Source organism: Syngnathus typhle, linkage group LG8, assembly GCF_033458585.1.
Source record: "Syngnathus typhle isolate RoL2023-S1 ecotype Sweden linkage group LG8, RoL_Styp_1.0, whole genome shotgun sequence".
Classification (NCBI taxonomy): Eukaryota; Metazoa; Chordata; class Actinopteri; order Syngnathiformes; family Syngnathidae; genus Syngnathus; species Syngnathus typhle.
In genome coordinates, this window is record NC_083745.1 from 6,226,563 (window position 1) to 6,244,741 (window position 18,179).

General features: G+C 43.0%; 2 protein-coding genes across 6 annotated transcripts in view; both read right to left on the reverse strand.

Moving 5' to 3' along the window:
• Positions 1-9,674: 9,674 nt before the first annotated feature.
• zfp36l2 (zinc finger protein 36, C3H type-like 2) lies at positions 9,675-13,113 on the reverse strand. Of its 2 annotated transcripts, none has more exons than XM_061284660.1 (2): positions 12,796-13,113; positions 9,675-12,680 (listed from the first exon to the last, which is right to left on the reverse strand). In XM_061284660.1, the coding sequence occupies exons 1-2, from the start codon at positions 12,886-12,888 to the stop codon at positions 11,478-11,480; spliced, it is 1,296 nt and encodes a 431-aa protein (XP_061140644.1). In that variant the 5' UTR covers positions 12,889-13,113; the 3' UTR covers positions 9,675-11,477. The 2 variants fall into 2 exon arrangements, with proteins under 2 accessions (XP_061140644.1, XP_061140643.1); XM_061284659.1 differs by having other exon boundaries at positions 9,675-12,683; positions 12,796-13,112.
• Positions 13,114-14,777: 1,664 nt separating this feature from the next.
• The window catches only part of thada (THADA armadillo repeat containing), a 35,349-nt gene continuing 31,947 nt past the window's right edge, over positions 14,778-18,179 (reverse strand). For all 4 annotated transcript variants that reach the window (XM_061284655.1, XM_061284658.1, XM_061284656.1 and 1 more), the window contains 2 exons: positions 15,481-15,659; positions 14,778-15,374 (listed from right to left, as the gene is read on the reverse strand). In XM_061284655.1, coding sequence (XP_061140639.1) covers positions 15,039-15,374; positions 15,481-15,659 — 515 coding nt within the window. In that variant the 3' untranslated portion in view covers positions 14,778-15,038. The remainder of the gene's footprint in view (positions 15,375-15,480; positions 15,660-18,179) is intronic.

Consider the following 18,179-nt stretch of genomic DNA (forward strand, 5'->3'; position numbering starts at 1 on the left):
AATAAATTGGTTCAACTTTTGTGGATGCGCAACATCCTCAAATCTGTTAATAGTTGCAGTAATTAGTATTATTTTCACAGTTAGAGACAGGGCGACAATGTGCAGCATGGATTTGATCAAATAGGGGCAAAGGGAAAAGCTGGACAACAGAGAGCAACACAGGTAGCATGACAGATAGCAACATAGCAAGACCACAGAAGGAAATGAAACAGAGGTCTGGGTTTGTGGGGTTTATATAGGGCGGCTAATGAGCTGTGAGCAGGTGTGGAACTGAACCATAGGTGCGGGCAATCGGCGTAAATGCTGCTGACGGAATGGGAGGGGCAGGAGAGATGAGCTGTCCAGGGTACCGGTTATGTGGATGCATGACAGGTCTCTATTATTCGGATGTGAAACTTCAACAATAGAGAATATTCACTCATTCCTAGCAGAAGTCAAACACTCGGGCAAATAGCCGTATCATAGACTGAGAGCAGATATGGTTTTAACCCGGAGACCTCAGCTGCTCTTGCACTTGTATGGAATGGTTATGTTGGGGGCAGGAGGGTCGTCTGAGATTAACACTCAGGTCATGCTGACTGGTGTGCACACACGTATAGGACAGCCCCAGTTTGACATAGATTGGGAATGTTACTATGTGAATTTCTGTCTGTCTATCACATAAAACATAAACATGTCTATCCGATAGCATGCACAAGAAATATAAACGCTTGCTGTGCCCGTTAACGTCTACAAAAATGTCAAATCTCACATCCATAAAATAATGAATCATAGGGAACTTGGGGTGTGCACAAATTGGCCGTTAAAAACTGACACCAAATTCAAATTTTTTGGATTTACACAACAATGCTACAAAAGTACAATTAGTACAAAAGTACAAGATTATTTGTAAATAAGCTAGGTGAGCACGACGGTGACTTCTGTTTTCCACAGATGACGATTGACGTCTTTGTGTCCCGAGTTTTAAGTGCGCGCTTGACGCGACTAACAGATGTTTAGGTCTCCCCTCCAGCTGTTCCTCACCTGACCGTGTAGGTCAACCGGGCGGGTTAACCCTACACACAATCATTAGCGCACGCACACACAAACACAGTTTTGCCTTCAACTGTCTATGACTCACCAGGTTATGTGCCTTGTGCCTGCACATGCATACATAGCAGTCTTTACTGTGGGGGTCGTGTTTACCATTCGGAGGAATGAACACTATTTGGTCATGTGGAAAGCAGTCGTCAGTAGCCAGGAGTCATACAATCACACCGTGTTTTATTGGATGGGCCTGAGAGTGCTCCGTGTGCACCCTGGAGCGAGAGTGAGCAAGTCAAACAACATTCTGACTCCCTTCATCTAATAGTAAGAATGTGTTTCACACTTGTAAGAGATAGCTTGCAAAGCTCAAGCAACAGGTGCAAAGTTAAATTCTGCTCAAGCCACCGTTGAAAGACAATGAGAGTGGAAAAATGTATTTGGGACGGGGTCAAAAGTTGATAGTGAAGTATGCGTAAGACTAACAAATGTTGACTGATATATCACTGAAGTAAACATCGTCATCCATTTAGTCCACGATATGTTTTTACAATCCTGCGTACGTACTTTAAACAGTAACATCAGCAATGATGTTAATGTTAACACAAGGAGAAGTGTCCTGGCTGGTCGTCCAATATAATCAAACAGGGTCACTATGGATAGGACAGAGAGCCCACCAAACAAATAAATTTTTCGATTTTTGTTTTGTTTCTGCCATTGCTGTTTTTTCCCCTCTGGCACTCCTCGGTTCAGCAAGTTGTCCATCATGCCTTTACTTGAAATATTTACCAGCCTCACATTTATCATTATTATGCAACAACCAGTAAATTGCTCTGGGAGAGGCCAGCACCATTTGTCAAAAACCTAAACGTACGGAAACGCAGAGTTGAAAAGAGTTTTGTCCTAAGTGATATCGTGTGATTCCTTCTTGTGACCGTCTGCAAGTCTATCCTTAATCTTACATTTGGTGTGTTTAAATATGAGGCGCAGTTGGATAGCAGAGTGGTTTCATTGAACTTCAGCATTGACGTGACCACCTGCACGTCTTATCGTGTTACATACGTGCAACACGGCAGCAGGTAATCTTTAAGAGAGAATGTAGGTCAGTGTTGCAAGCGGAAACGGAGCAGGGAGCCAGCCGCAGGCAAATCCTGACTTCATATGGAGGTGACGGCTCCACCAGGGGTGTCAAACTCTTTTTTTTCCGCGGGCCGCATTGTAATCATAGCTTTTTTTTTTTTTGCTACGTTCAAAAAAACACTTCTTGTATTTTTCTGCAATTTTCTAGGAACAACTCCAACCAAATTGTGACATATTGGTGAATTTTGCTCGTATGGTAAAAAGGTTATGTTTGACTGTTGAACGTATAAATTCATTCAAGTCCATTACTTTGAATGGCATATTTTTTTTCTCTATCAATAAATGAGGTAAGATTTGTAAAACGATATCCAATGTTTGTGTTAAAAGGACATGTTTTGTTAATTTGAGGCCTTGAAGCTGAAAAAGTAGGAATGCCCTACTTAAGTGAATACACGGCTTTCTGTATACTGAGAATCTTGGGTCACACATTTGGGAAGGAAAAACAGTGAAAACATTGTTCCTTCTCTCATGTCGTTGCTCTGATGAGACACTTGTGACTTGGAAAGACCTCGTGTCAACTGAATATGGTTAAGAGTGCTTCTCCCGGAAACCCACGTTACATAAAGTCAGAGTAAAGTGGCTTAGCTGTTGTGACGCACACAAACAAAACAAAGATGGGAGACGGCCGGGTAATAACTGGATAGGATGTGATTCAAGTTAAGCAGTCAAACCGCTCGCGGCCTAATGCCTCACCCTTTCGTCTTGATACTTATCAGTGTTTCGACATGCAGAAATTGCCGTTGACCCTGTTGCCGAGCAATATCTTGTTACTCTTTAAAATGTATTCATGACAGAAACAAATCTTTGCTCTGTGTAAACAAGTAATTTACATCGTAAGAATCAAAATGGCGATTGTATGAAGATCCATTCAACTTGAATTTCATTCGTCCTCATTGGCGTCACGGCTGACATTGAACGAGAGGTCGGCTTCATCTTAGCCAATCGCAGGACACGTGTAGACAAACAAGCTCACACTTAATGTATGGACATTTTCGAGTCTTCCCAAAGACGAGAAGAACGTAGTCCATACAGAAGAACCAGAGCCAACGTTCAACCTCTCAACTGCCTCAAATAAAGATTGTGATGTAAAAGTGTGCTGTATTTACAAGAAGCACTGCAATTAGTGAGTATACTTTAATAGGGGATACACAAGACACACACAGAGAGTCCGCAATTGAGTGCAGGAGGTGTGTTTTCTCACTCCCCAATAGTATTTGAGTTAGTGTACACACACACACTTACACATACTGTAGCTATCCTTCGCAAGAGCATGAATGAGTGTCCTGAGAGTGGCGGATAAAGGTGGTCTGTGCTGCTCTTTTACTCCACCTTCCCTTAAAGGGGAGCATTGATGGATGACCAGGCCTGCTGAAGCTAGAGAGAGGGCCTGAGCAGATCTTGCAAAAGTTTGACGAGTTTGGCGTGGAAGAACTTTAGAGCCCTGACCTCAAGACGATCTATGGGATATAAAGTAGAGCAGAGGTTTCGATCCTTTTGTCCCAACATCAGTGAACTTAAAGCTAGTTAACTCTGACCGAGGTGAGATTTTGTTAAATCCAATTTTCCTTTACTGCCTTAGCGAAGCATCCAAATGTTTTCTCCATATGTACCATGTTGTAAGATTATCCTAACAGCCCTTGGCAGCAGATGGAAGAGGTCTGTGTTTGTTATTGAACTAAGCCACATCAACAAATATTTCACAACGTTTTCCCCTTCCCCAAAGAGCAGGGGAGGAGTTGACATTTTCACCAACATTCTACTTTTAAGCTTTCTTTCACACTAATTGCCACTAGTTTAGCACACCATTGATAATAATTGTAGTCGATGGTGCAGTATGTTATGCAACGAAACATAATAAAATAAAGAATAAAAATACAGTAAATTTCAGTATGAAATGAATTCATTGATTGATTTAGCAGTATGGAAGTATGCATGTTAATGGTATTGCGGTGCTATTTTTTCCTCCAATGCCTGATTAAATTTGCCAGTTCAACGACTCCCCCCCCCCCCCCCCCCCCGGCCTTGCTTTCAAGCTCTCCGATTCAGCTTGCTCGCAGATGCGTATCGTCTTGCATGCAAGGATTTACTGATCCCAACACTAACCCAGGTACCTGTGAACGCTCATTTTCAATTCTTAAATTCATTAAGAGCAGGCTGAGGAGAAGCTTATCAGCAAGTTAAAGGCTTTCATGTTGATTGCCTCACAAAAGGACATCCTAATGGGCTTTCCATAAACACGTTGTCAAACGGAGCAACACAATAAATATTTTATCTTACCCCAAATTTACAATTCCCATTTTCCATGAGAAAGAATGAATTCATTCTCCACATAACTTTTGGTTCCCCAAATGGAAATTACATTTATTAAAGAGCTCAAATCCTACTAAAGTCTCTCAAGACCAAGTTAAATAGAACCAAATGGAAGTCTCCCATTGAATGGCAGGGCATGGTTGGACTTCTCCCAGTGAAGTCTTGAACAAATAGATGTGGTTCTGCTAAGAAATGAAGCAGGACACTTTAATGAGCTTAATGGAAAAACAGGATCAACCCAAGAGAAAAACAGAAACATGGTTTGTGAGCATACAAACACTCATTTCCTCTGACTGGCCGGCAGATTATATCAACACAGCCTTTTGTTTGAAAGCTGCAGATATGAAATATGGATGTGAGCTACAACACTGCAACTAGAACTAGCAGAACTAACAACAGCCCTCTTCCTCTGCCCGAGCGCACGCACATACAATGCATCTGGGAATAGGAGCTTAAAGCCTCTACCAGATGCAGGTCAAACCTCAAAGGTGACCTGAACTCTTTACCTCTTTGAGCCAGAGGGGGCTTCATAAATCTTTATTTTATATTTACCAGTGTAATCATATGGAGGTTTTTCTTTCCGTTCCCACTTGTGCAGCAGTCCCCAAGCTTTTTTTATGATGGGACATTTTGACGCACTGGGATCAAAAAAACGTATGGTGAACGTCTCAGCGATCGTTTGCAAACTTTGACGAACCCTGATGAAAAATCAACATTTTGGCCGTGCGCAAACACTCACCACTCAGTAAGATACACGGGATTAACATACTCACTTATCAAGGTGGCTGTAGTTGACCTAATCAAATGAGTCAAACTAAAATTGAAAAAAAAAAACATTTTTGGTATCGAAATAAAATCAAAACATTGTTTCTTTAAAAAAGTAAAACAAAACTGAAAGCGTATTTTAAGATTATAAAACTAACAGTAAGTAGAACTATCGTCAAAATGTCCCTGGTCTTTATTTTCTCAATGAATATGATAAATGAGCTCATTTATTTCAATTGAAATGAATTTTGGTATTGGCGTCATTGGGAGCTACAAAGGAAGGCCATCTCTGTGACTGATTGTAGTCAAAGCGGTGAAGAGCATGACAATCCCATCCTGGCCGGCAGCCCCGTGAATCACGCAACATCTGGCCTCGATCATCGTTCCGGCAACTCACGACTAACACGGCCTCTCATTCCGAGTAGTTATGAAGTTTGTGCAACACAAACATTTGGATGATTATATATCATTATTCTACGCTGCTCACGGTGTTCGGACATCCTCTCACGGAATTCTGCACATTCTGACCTCGGGGATTGTCTTGCTGCATGAAAAGACAAATGAGAGAAGTCAATAGCGGTATATTTTCCAAATAAACACCACAAAACGATGCCATACGCCTTGATTTTTCTCCCGGCCTTCCCCTGCAGCGCTGACCGTAAAGTCTCATGTGAGACTATTGATGTCTTGAACGCGATTGATGGAGGAAGTCGAATTAGGCCAAGCATAGACGTCAACGCGCTCCTCCCAGATCGTTCCTTATCACGTTCTGAACTCGGTTGCCAATCACGTATTTGGAGACCACGCCTGGACTAAGTAAAGCTGCTTTACTCCAGCTAGATGGGACATGTTACAGTTTACAGCTGCATCTCTCAAACGGCACACCCTGAGGCACGTCTGCGTTTGCCTCCCCCATCTACTACCCCCCCCCCCCCCCCCCGCCCCCTCCCAACCTGGACCTTACACTGCAATCATCTCGAGAGTGGCTGATCGACATTTAGTGGCGACGTAGTGACGTGGATGAGTCAACACGCAAGTGTTGCCAATTGATATGTTTGGAATTGGGACACTGGAGTCTTGGAAGAAGAACAGCACCTTGTGATGTGCAATTTAATTGGAACACAAGACTGCTGGGCAATATTTTGGCTTGTGAGCTGCTAATGTTGGTCAGTTATGCTGATAGTTTATGTTACATGGTGAATCATGATAACTGTTGGGTGGAAAAGAGAAAAACAGATCAATTGATAAAGAACAACAACCATCAAATAGTAACGAATGATGATGTTATTGGATAATTCAATCATTCATTTTGCTCAACTTTTTCTGAGAATTGCTTGTTCATGGTTTTCATTTTCCATCCACAAATTTCCTTGTATTGATTTAATATGATCAAGTAAATCTTTGTCACTGTAGTTTTCATATTCCAACAAGTATAAAGCATTTGTGTTGAGTTCATTTACATTTCAAATTTGACTTTTGCAAAATGGACATTCATTTCAAAACATTATTGAGGGATGACGTTACCAGGCTTTGCTCTTTAAAGTTCATCCTGATCTTTAGAGCTGCTGTCAAGAATATCATGACCTCTAAATTAAAACAGCCACGCAGTAATGAACAGTCAAACAACTGCCCACGCACTCACAGAATCCGCGAACCTTTACATTTGTCAAAGAAAATCCGTTCTGTGATAATTTCCTGTCTGCAAAAACATGATGTCAATGCTTTTATATAGAGTGGGGCAACTCAAACAAACACTTCCTGCATGTCTCTACCCTTTGCGAGGGTCAGAGGAGGTAGTCAGCCAAAGCCCAGTGTTAGTAAACACAGGAGACCAAGGGAAGTACCTCATTCGACACTTTTTTTTTTTTCTTTCAAGCTTTGCACTGTGCAGCAAGCAAGATGCATCCCTCCCTCCCCCCCTCCCTCCATCCGCACAGACACTTGCTGAGGAGCCACAAACATTAGGAGTAAACTCTCACAAGCTGCTTTGTAAATATTTACAAGTTGGCAGCCGTCGAGGGGAGAGGAACGCAGCGGGCCAAGGAGCAACGGTTGAAGTGGATCAGCATCAGTAAACTCCCACAACCGCGGCGACGGAAAAACAAGATGACCTTTCTCAGTATCGGCGAGCCGCTGCTCACCTTAACTCACCTTTGCGGCATTTCCAGCAGCTTCGCCACATTGGCTACAGAGGGAATGTAAAAAGGATAATAGTTCATTTCCATAAAGGAAAAATACACATGAGCAGCAGAGCAAGACCTTATCTGGTGCTTAAGTAGTGATGAAGATTGTTTGTTGTTTCATTTATAGTTGGCACTCGTCCACCCATCTGGTGTACATTGGAGGCCAAAACAACGTCTAGAACGTATGAGCAATTACTGTCTGACCTCAGGTCGGCCCTGAGCATGCCCAAAACAATACCAGGACGAGCTGAGCTTCCCAATGCGGCCGTGGAACACAAATAGTAACTTCGAGAAGCCGCTGGCCACCACTACAGAGGAGAAAGGAAACTGACGGAGGAGGGAAAACAGCAAGACAGAGAAGAGGTGGAAATGGGTGGTGGCCAGGAACCAGCGTTCTTCCTGCCCTAATCACAAGTCGGAGAATTTCCTTTCATTGTGGCAACTCCAGACTCATTAACCAGTAAGAACCCAGCGTGCACACACCAGCACGCTTTGCAGGAGTTTATCGTTAACAGAGCTGACATGTACGAAACACTTAATCATACATAACGTGTAGGTTTAGCCATTGGCACACTGAGCCATTTACCACATTTGATCACAGGCACGCGCGTAAATACACACACACACGCACACACACTTAGCCACAGGTATCCAACTTGGCACAGCCCAATGCATTGTGCAGGCCCTTGGCTCTGCTCTGATAAACACACTTCATTATGAAATACTGAGGACACAGTAAATATTTGCCAGGGCCTTTATCAGACCACCTTATCTTGGCGTGAACTCCAGGCACTGCATGACTCCTGGGCCTTTTATTTTCTTAATGCCTATGCTACCACTGATAACTTCACAGAGTGGAGAAAATACTTTACAGTATTCTTTTACAAGTTCCTGGGAAATTAGCAAAGCCACCGTGGTCCTACTCAGAATGCGGGCCAGAGATTAGAATGTTGTCTAGACACTAGAATTGTACAATTGGGGCAGTTGATCAAGATGAAAAGTCACCAAGTTACTGATAATTATTGTTTTGTCCACAAGTATTTGGATGGTGACAATGTTGTTGTGATGATTTCATTCCACACCACCACAACGGACTAGAAATAAAAGACTGATTAATGTCTAGATTATCATGTTCAATTGAACACAAACGAGCATTTATCATTCATGAATTTTCTGTCATTTCTGGACTATAAAATGCACCGGATTATAAACCGCACCAGCTAAAATTAGGTGAAAATCTGCAACAATAAAATGCAGGATTTGTTGACAGAGATGAAGCAGCTCTACAAACATACAAAGCATGCATAAATCTCAGCGACAACCATAAAAAATGCAACACTAGCAACACACAACTAATAATAAATAAAATGGGACTACTTACAAGGGTAAAGTTGGCAATGCCATACGAGCTGCATGTAAAGCTCCTGAGAAGACCTGACCCGGAAGAAAAATACTGAAAAGAGTGATACAAGATGTCTTGAACAATAGCCAAGTGCCCTCTAGTGGCCGTAATAAACCTCTACAGTATATGCAACAGCTCTATTTCCTTCGTTAACAGCCAAATCGACTGCCTTTAACTCAAAAGTGACATAATATGCATTTCTTTTTTTTTTTCTTTAGTAGGTTCAGGTTGCGGGATCAGCAGTCTAAGTCCAGATGCTTGCACTTCACTGTCTCCAACCACCCCCTTGAATTAAACCAGGAGATAAGTGTTTTAAAGCTGTGCAAGTCAGTCTCTCCAGCGTGTCCTCAGTCTACCTTGCCGGCTCCTCCTATTGCCGGACCTGATCAGAACACCTGTCAGTTAAATGCAGTCCACTTTCAATCCAATGAAAATTATAGAAAAAAAAAATACTTTATACAGAGGATATCAAGACTTTGATGCTATTTTTTTTGTACCTGATGTCAGATGGAGTTGCCTGCAGCTATTGGGTTTGTGGGATAATGTTCCCAGCTATGCTCATAATGCACTTCACATCTGGATGAAGTTCTCCTTTTGGTTTGTGAAGGCAGTTGTGTCTCACAAGGACATGTGTGTGCTTGTTGAATTTACTGTGCACTGAAGAACCTCAGGCTAGATAGAAATGACGCAGGCCAGACGAGGCTCCTTGGAGTCCTGGGCTCATTCATTCATGTCCAAACTGCTTTTCTCTCTCTTGCTCTAATAAACTTATGTACCATTATTGTAAAATTGCTTGTGTTCGTGACTGCAACAGATCAAGTTAAAATGGCCTGAAATGTCCAAAAATAAACTTGTTTTCCAAGATTTTTTTATTTATTGGGAGAACTACAAAAAATGTACAGTACAAAGTTAACAGTCTCACACTTAATTTGTAGTGAACTGACTCCCCGAAAAATAAACAATTCTTGCTGGGGTTTTTTTTGTCCATTTTGTTACATTCAAAAAGCTTTACTTCTGATAAAGTAGTCAAAAGTACATAGTGTGCATCCCCCTGTACCAACTATGTACAAACCAAACATGCTCAACCACTTCCCTCTGCAGCAAATGCAACACTCAGACTAGATTTGAGAAGAAGAAAAAAAAAGCTGAGCAAACAGGAAAATCAAATGAAGAGGAATGGGGGACTAAGAGAGGTTATGGCTGTTGTCAGAGTATCTGAGTGGTAACAACCTAATAAAAATAGAATCCAAAACTACATTCATTTGAACCTGCGTATAAAAAGATGCCATGTAAGAAAAATACTTTATTTGGTTAATTTTAAAGGCATGTCATGTTGGTGAGCCCCATAGGTACTACACAATAATACTGGGGCACATGGGATTGCTACATTCTTAAGCACGTGGCTGGAATCACAGTGTGACCTCGTGCAAACAGAGGAAAACAAGAATTAAACAAATAATTTTTGGTTAATTTATTGACTTGGGATCTTTTTGTCGCTGATCTAAATATAACAAGGTTTGGACGGTCTGTACAACCACACGGTGTTTACATTCTACAGAATCATCTAAAGAGGGATTCTCCGAAGGGAAAAAAAAAAAAAAAAAGTCTTCTACAGCACTGACACACAAGCTCAGAAGCAAAACAGCAATTATGCAAACTTTAATAAACGTAAACAAGGGAACAAAATTAATGAAATAAATATCACATACGTTCTCTTAAATTAAGATTTTTTTTTTACTCATTTACAATAAAAAATAACCAAGTGAAGTTACAAAAAAAGGAGAAAACAATATATATTACTGTGAAAAGAACATACACTCCACTTTATGCAGATTAATAATGGCGACCATAATTTAAACATAAAAGAATATAGATCTATTGCTTCATCATACTTGATAAATATAGTATGGACACAAATTACCAATGTAGCCTATACTTGTTTCACAAGATAATAAATAAGTTAAATAGTCCATAGTCAGTTATGCACCGCTATGCAAATCACTCAAACAGCTAAAAAAATATATATTCAACCATCAGCAGTGATTTCCCCAAACAAACCCAACTCAAGAGTGCTAACCAAGCAACAAGCTACACTAACCAACCTAACCACTGGGTGGCGCTGTGAGAAGAGATATGGAATGGAAGTTGAAGCTTTTCAGAGCAGAAGGAAATTAAAAGCATTGTGAAAAAGGAAAAACGTTACTTTAAGTCGAGGCATATTCTTGGCAGGATAGGAGGAAATCGACTTGCTTTTACAGTCTCTTTGTCTTGTCAAGTCAACTAATCCCAGGGAAAGTGTGACTCGCCTATTAGAGCAAAAAGAAACAAAAAATGGGAGGAGGGGCTGGCATGAGCCCTTGGGCAAGGCACTGATGGAATGCCTTCTGTTTGCTATCTAAACTTTTAATACATCTGTATATTACAAAGAAGAAAAAAAAAAAAGGTAATCTAATGCCAGGTCAAGGACACTTATTGATCCCCGTGGGTGGAACTTGCCTTACTTGCCCCCCACCAGGGAGGTCAGAGCAGGGCCACCACCCCTTCAGCTGGTAGAAAATCAATGTCTTGCTGCTCAAAGGCACTTCAGCAGGGTGGAAGCTGCTGACATAATCCGCTACAAAAACAAACCAAAGTAAAAAAAAAAAAAAACAAGCTCAGTCATCTGATATCGACAGCCTGCTGAAGATTGGCAAACGTCTCCCAGCGTCCAGACTGGGGGACTCGGAGCCACTGAGGCTCCCGGAAGAGCTGAGGGACCCGCTGGCGTAGCTCTCCCGGTCTGAGAGAGAGTCTGGCGGGCTAGGTGGAGGCTCGAACACCGGCGACTCGCTGAGACGGCGCAGCGTCTGCAAGTGGCTCATGTTGTACGTGGGAGAAGACGGAGGGCACATGCCGCTGCCCTGAACGCCCCCGTAGTGGCCGCCCCCGACCGAGTGGTTGTTGGAGTAGCCACCGGAGGTGTGCACGGCCAGCGGGGCCAGCAGAGCTTTTAGGTCTTGCCCGGGGAAGTTGAAGGCACTGTTGATGCAAGCCAAGGAGTTGGGCGACAGCACATCGTCGTAGAAGCTGGACGAGGACATGCAAGAGGAGGCGGGCGGCGGTGGGGTCCGCGACGTGGGGCTTTCCAAAAGCGGGGAGTCCAGGCAGTGGTGGCTGGAGAAGCCGGAGAAGCTAAGGCTGTGGTGAAGCTTTGGTCTGTCCCTCTGGGTGTAGCAGAGCTGCTGCTGCTGCTGCTGCTGCTGCTGCTGCTGAGGGGGGAGGATGTCCCTTTGGCCGTAGCCGCGGGACTCCCCCGCCTGCATGTTGGCGTTGGCGGCCGGAGCGGGCCGGCGCTCGTCGGCGTTGTGGATAAAGTGACACCGGGGACCGTAGGGGCAGAAGCCGATGGTGTGGAACGTGCGACACGGCTCCGTTTTGTACTTGGGGTGGCGGGACAAGCTCCTGAGCTCGTGGTAGCCGTGGGCGAACTGACATTTCTCGCCGTACTTGCACGAGCCGTTCTCCTCGAAAGGCCGACACAGCTCGGTCTTGTAGCGGGTGGAGTTGATCTGAGAGCCGGCCTTCTGCTGCAGCACCGCGCGCTCTCCGCTTTCGCTGTACGCGCGATCGCGGAACTTGTTTTCCTTGTTCATGAGAGTGGTCGTTCCGCTCGGCGTGTTCTCTTTCAGGCTGCTGTAAGAAGAGCTCAGAGTGTACTTGTTGCCGTTGTTCATGGCCTCCACGTTACTGGTGGAGTTTCGACGGAAAAATCCCGGCGCGAAGGGGCCACCGGAACCCGCGGAGGTGACCGGGGCTCCGACAGCCTTCTTGTCCAGCATGCTGTTGATGTGGAGGGCGTTTATATTCGTGATTTTATCCTGCTGCGGGAAAGAACGAGACACATGTTAGCAACGCACCCACAGTCACATGCATGCACTGGCTCCAACTTGTTGCAACATGCACTGGCAACTTAAATGAAACGAGCAGCAGTACCTTGTAAAGCATTTCCATGTCGTAGAAGGCGGACAAGACGGTCGCAGACATGTCGTCGTTTCCCCAAATTTGCTGGTGCACTCCTTCTTTCATGGAGGAACGAGTAGGTTGCACTGCTACGAGCGCTGCTTTGTGCCACGACTGCTTTTTGGTTGAGGGGAAATGTTTTGGAAAGTTGCGTCCCAAAAAAAAAAAAAAGAGCCGGCCGACGAAGGCAACAAGAGTGGGGATGCTATTTTGTGATGGTGAGTAGTAGATGGGTGTGATTCCTCCCCTGAAGAAGCGCTGAGCCAAAAATGCTTCACTGCAGGCTCGAGCGTCTTTTTGCGGGCTATAAATGCCTGCCGGTGGCCGGGGAGGGGCGAAGTGAACTAAGTCGTAGAAAACTTTTGCCAGAGCCACCTCCTCTTTTCAGTCTTCTTATTAAAAAAAACACACACACACATTCACCGGTTGGTTGCCTATTCTTTGACACCACGCCTTGAAATTCAACCCCAAAGACCCTCCCCCCCATCGTCCATCATTACATCCCAAGTTTTTTTTCCTCCCTTAAAAAAAACAAAAAAACTCTTAAATCACACAACACATCAACACAGTTATTCAGGAAAAATGGACTTTAATTTAAACCACTACATTCATTTTTTATATAAAAATCAAGGATCTTGACAAATAGAAACTTCCTACAACTTTATGGCGTTTTAAATGCCCCCCCCCCCCCCCCCCTCTTTCACTGTCTCACTTGGAAGCATGCACATGTATTTGTAATGGAAGGAAAGTTCTTCACCCTCGCGCTCTCTCCCTGTGGATAGGGTGAGACCACAAGTATGAGTCCAGGCAGAGTGCAGGGCAATTTTTAGCATTTACCCGTTGCATAATCCACAAAACAGAGTAACAAAAGCCTTCGGAGGAACAAGACAGACAACAAAACCTACTGTTTGATTTTTTACATTTTTTTTTAAATATAAACTAACCTTTAATAATTAACCGCAGTTCGTGGTACCTGTGATCCCTACAGCTCAGAAAAAAAAACAAAAAAAAAAAGACTGTGGTAAAAACTTTTTTTTCCCCTCAGCGGTCTTCCATCTAACTTGTTTTTCAGTCAGGGAGCATAAGAGTGAAGGAATGTGGTTTCGATGCAGAGCAACAGTGTAACGCTGCCCCCTAGAGAACGTGTTTGAAACTGACAACAAAAAAAAGAAGCCAGTGCGCCCCCTGCAGAGCAAAATTAGACACATATGACATATTTTCTAAAAATAAAATATATCTATATCTATATATACCAGAAATGACCGGTTTCTGCAACACCAGTAACCATTATAGCCTTTTAATTTAGGATCATAATTACAAAACACGTTTCAAGTTTATTTTATAGTCTCTGACGTGATTAAATATTCTCTCAAGAGTTGACGAAGGGAGAGAGTTGAAGGGAAGAGAAACAGGCAGAAGGGAGAAAAAAAAAATGACCGAAGAGTTAGGAATCTACTACTACCGCCCTAAAAATAGGTTGCAAGCTACTCTCAGACCATTTGCCCCATTTGCTCTCTGCAGTCGAGATAAACAGTTTCATGTGAAGGACATACGCAGCTAAGTATTTGAGAAATCGCTGTTCTTGTCCACTGGAACCACTCCTAATAAGACAACTCTCTTTATGTTAGGGAATGTTGAGAAGTTCTAAATCGTTACATCGGTTTTATTGCAACGAGGAACATGTTTACCAGGGCCAACGTGTATATGGCCACTATTAACACACAGGCACGGACAGTAGGCTATTGTGCTGTCCTCTAGATTAAATAACCAGAAGGAAGGACAAAACAAAGTCCAACTGGAAGGATTATTAAACACGAGCAAAGTAAAGGAAGTTTAAGAAGACTCAAAATGTGCAACTTGAGCTTGAAGCCATAATGCTTGCAGCAACCTTATAACATAGACGCTATGGACATTTTCAAGATATCCTTAGTGGGGTTATATTTCCACGACTCTGATGTTATTAGGGCAATTTTAATGAAACAATTCCCGCCCAAATCTTCCTAATCAACTATTGAACAAGCTTAATAACGGCATCAATCTAACAAAATGTTCCGCCACTAACGTGTGACTAAATTGATTTCTCACAATGATACATTTTAGATGTCATAAAAATGAAACTAAAAAATAGATGAGCAAATGTTAAAAATATGATGATTTAAAAAAAAATAAACCTGAGGTGTCACTTGCATGATCACAAAAGAAAAAAAAAATCAATTTCACTCAATTTCTCCTCTCAGGGTGTCCAGCACATCCAGAGCCAAAGTGGCCCTTTGGTGCTGCAGTACTAGACGGGCGTGCTCCATGGGACAGGAGAACTGAGGCAGGACTGGGAGGGCGTCCAGGGCTTGTTTGGAGCTCAACAGTTTCCTTCTGGCATTGGAGGCCAGTGTGTCCATTTGCTGAGCCTGCTCAGACCCAGTGGGTCTCGAGTCTCTCATCTGTTTGTACGTAACAAGGAGGGAAATGAGATGTCTGTGCAGCAGAATCACCCACTGGACTGGCTCGGCCCACAGGTTCAGGTTTCCCTTTTCAAACAGAAAGTCCTCTTCATCCTATTTCATCAAAACAACCAAATTGGTCCATTGACACAAACGCACGAGAAAGCTACACTCATGTTTTCGTAACACATATAGACAAATAAATGACCAATTGACTGACCAGAACGGAGGCGTCATCTGCGCCTGCCTCCTCATTGCCTTCGTCCTCTCCCAGCAGCCACTCTGTCAGAACCAGGACGCCTGCCGGTACTTGCTTCCACAGTTGCAATAGGTGACACAAGACCCTCACACCAACATCCAAGGCTACAGGAGGACACAGCGTCGTCACGCCCGCCGCATCTGTTCAACCCAAATTAAAAGACATTTTATTTGACAGGAGTCCTTAAACAAGGTTCTGGGTTGAACTGTAATTCTGCAAACGCAGATGCTTCTGCAAACGCTTGGGATGGGACCACTGAAGATGACCATTGTCGTGTTTTTCTTTTCCCACCTTGACCAACTGACACCCCAATGACAGCACAGACATCAAAAGCTTTGCAGAGTCACAACCACTATGGCGTGGGGGCGTAGAGGTTTAAAGCCCCCCTACCAGCACACACATAGTAGAAAACATACAGTGATGGGAACTCATATTAATTTTCCTCTTGAGAAAAGAGGCGTAAAAACTGTGCCTGAAGTTGAGCGGATAGGACTGACGTAGCATGTGAACATGACAGGCCACTGATTGTACAGTATTAGAGGAGATTTAGCAGGTTAAGAGCTTGGGTGACAAATTCTTTTCTTTAGCAAAAACGCTACCTCTTCTCAGGGACACTTCAGCCTTGATGTAAAAGTCCACTTACCAGCACCCCTTCCTCCAAACATAAAGGCTCAGAATGGCTGCATGTGTTTTTTTTCCCCCCTACACCTTGTAATGTGATTTCCTTCCTTAAGCTTTTGCCGTTAAATACTTGCTTCTCAAGGAGATTGTCTTTCATAGCATGACCAGAATGAGTGTTGGGTGACTGCATTGGTGTGTGTGTGTGTGTGTGTGTGTTGGGAGAGTTGTATGCAGGGAAATGAGCTACTTGTAGAGTATATTTGTCTTGCAGTGAAACTTTTTTTTTTGCCCTCAAACATACCGCTACTTAAATTATTTTGGGGTTGTTTAAGACCGGATCACATTCAAACCAAATCGTACCAACACCAAGCAGACACACAAAACATTTGCGTGAAATATATAAACTTTTACGGACTGTTACAGTAAATAAGGACAGAAAAAGTGCCTGTGCAAGTCGAGATCATTTTTGTTACTAAAAATGACCAAATTATTACACCTAACATACTTTTTTTTTAAGACAGGTGCGGTTAGAAGGAAAAAAAAAAGAGACATGCCGGAAATCTCACCGCTAAAGTCACATCGGCAAGCCAACAACAACAATGGTTTTCTTCACACCAGAAACTTGTTCTACCTCACACAAAACCACTTTGGAGCCGAGAGACCAGGAAGCTGAAGTGCCAAATACAGAGAGGTGTGAAACGAAAACACAGTCTTTACAGCTCTGACTTCCTTTGCTTGTTGGTGGTGAACAGTCATGTAGATCAAATGCAATAATCCTGACACCGACAGGAACATTACCCAGAGAGGGGTGAAAAACCCCACCACAATAAGGAACATCCATTTTACCATGATGCAAAAGTCAATTCCAAAATGGAAAAGAAAGAAAGAAATGAAGCCTAGCGAGGAAACTCAAGAGAGCATTTGAAGAAATACAAAGCTCTGCCGCCATGCATTTTTGAAAAGGTTGCCCATCCATCCATTTCCTTCGTCTTCTCAATGTGGTGTCGCAAATCCAAACGTACCGAAAATGTTGCTACTGTATTTTCTTAAAAATATTACACATTCCAATCAAGTGTTGCAATTTGGATGAAATATAGCGACACAAAGCGACAGTGTGAGGAAATAACAAGAGTGACATATCTTTGCATACTTTGTGGTGTTGTTGTAAAAGTTGGGTGAGTGTGCTCCTGAAATAGGACAAGGTCTGTTTAATGAGTGTCCTGCTCCCTATCAGTCAGTCAGCTGCATCACTTGCTGTTAATAAATTAACTAAGAGAAAGGACATGTGAAAATTGTATGACACAAAAGGCAGTTGTTGCTTTACAACAAGCAAAGGCTGGCTGATAACAATCCACCGGGTCAGATTGGCCTGGTAAAGATGCACGTGACAGCAGCTTGCTTTCAAAATACAGAGTCAAGCATTTCTGTATTTATAATTCCTTCAGAATTATATACAGAAATATACATGTACACATCAAGTGTCCCTTTGTTGCCACCCTTACAGCAGCGTCATTGCTGGAGTTTGATTTCAAAGCCAATTAGTCTTGAGGTATTTGGGCAGTGATGGCTGTGGGAAAAGGTCCAATTGGAGATAAATACATCTTCAAGTCATCAACAATAGCTTCTTTGTGTCTCAAAGTGCTGGGAAAGAATCAACAAATCTGATCTTCTCAATGCCACACACACACAAAAACAAAAATGTTTGACATGTATTGCTAACATTTTTATTGGAAGGGGAAAGGATTGTGTGAATTTGTCTGTGCTCCATATCAAAGGAGTAGCAGCATTGTTACCTTTGAAACAACTGACACCTCGGACACTTGATGAGAGGTAATAAAGCACAAACGCACACATGGGCGCACACACACGCGCATTATCACAGTAAACCGGTAGAACAACAGGGGACGGGAAAGACACGCAAACAAGAAACCCGACACACACAGACACTCACGACGAGTGGCCAACACGTACGCAAACACACAAACAGTAATTGGGCTTATTTACTGCGCCCAACATGAAGAAAAGTGTCCCTTTGTTAC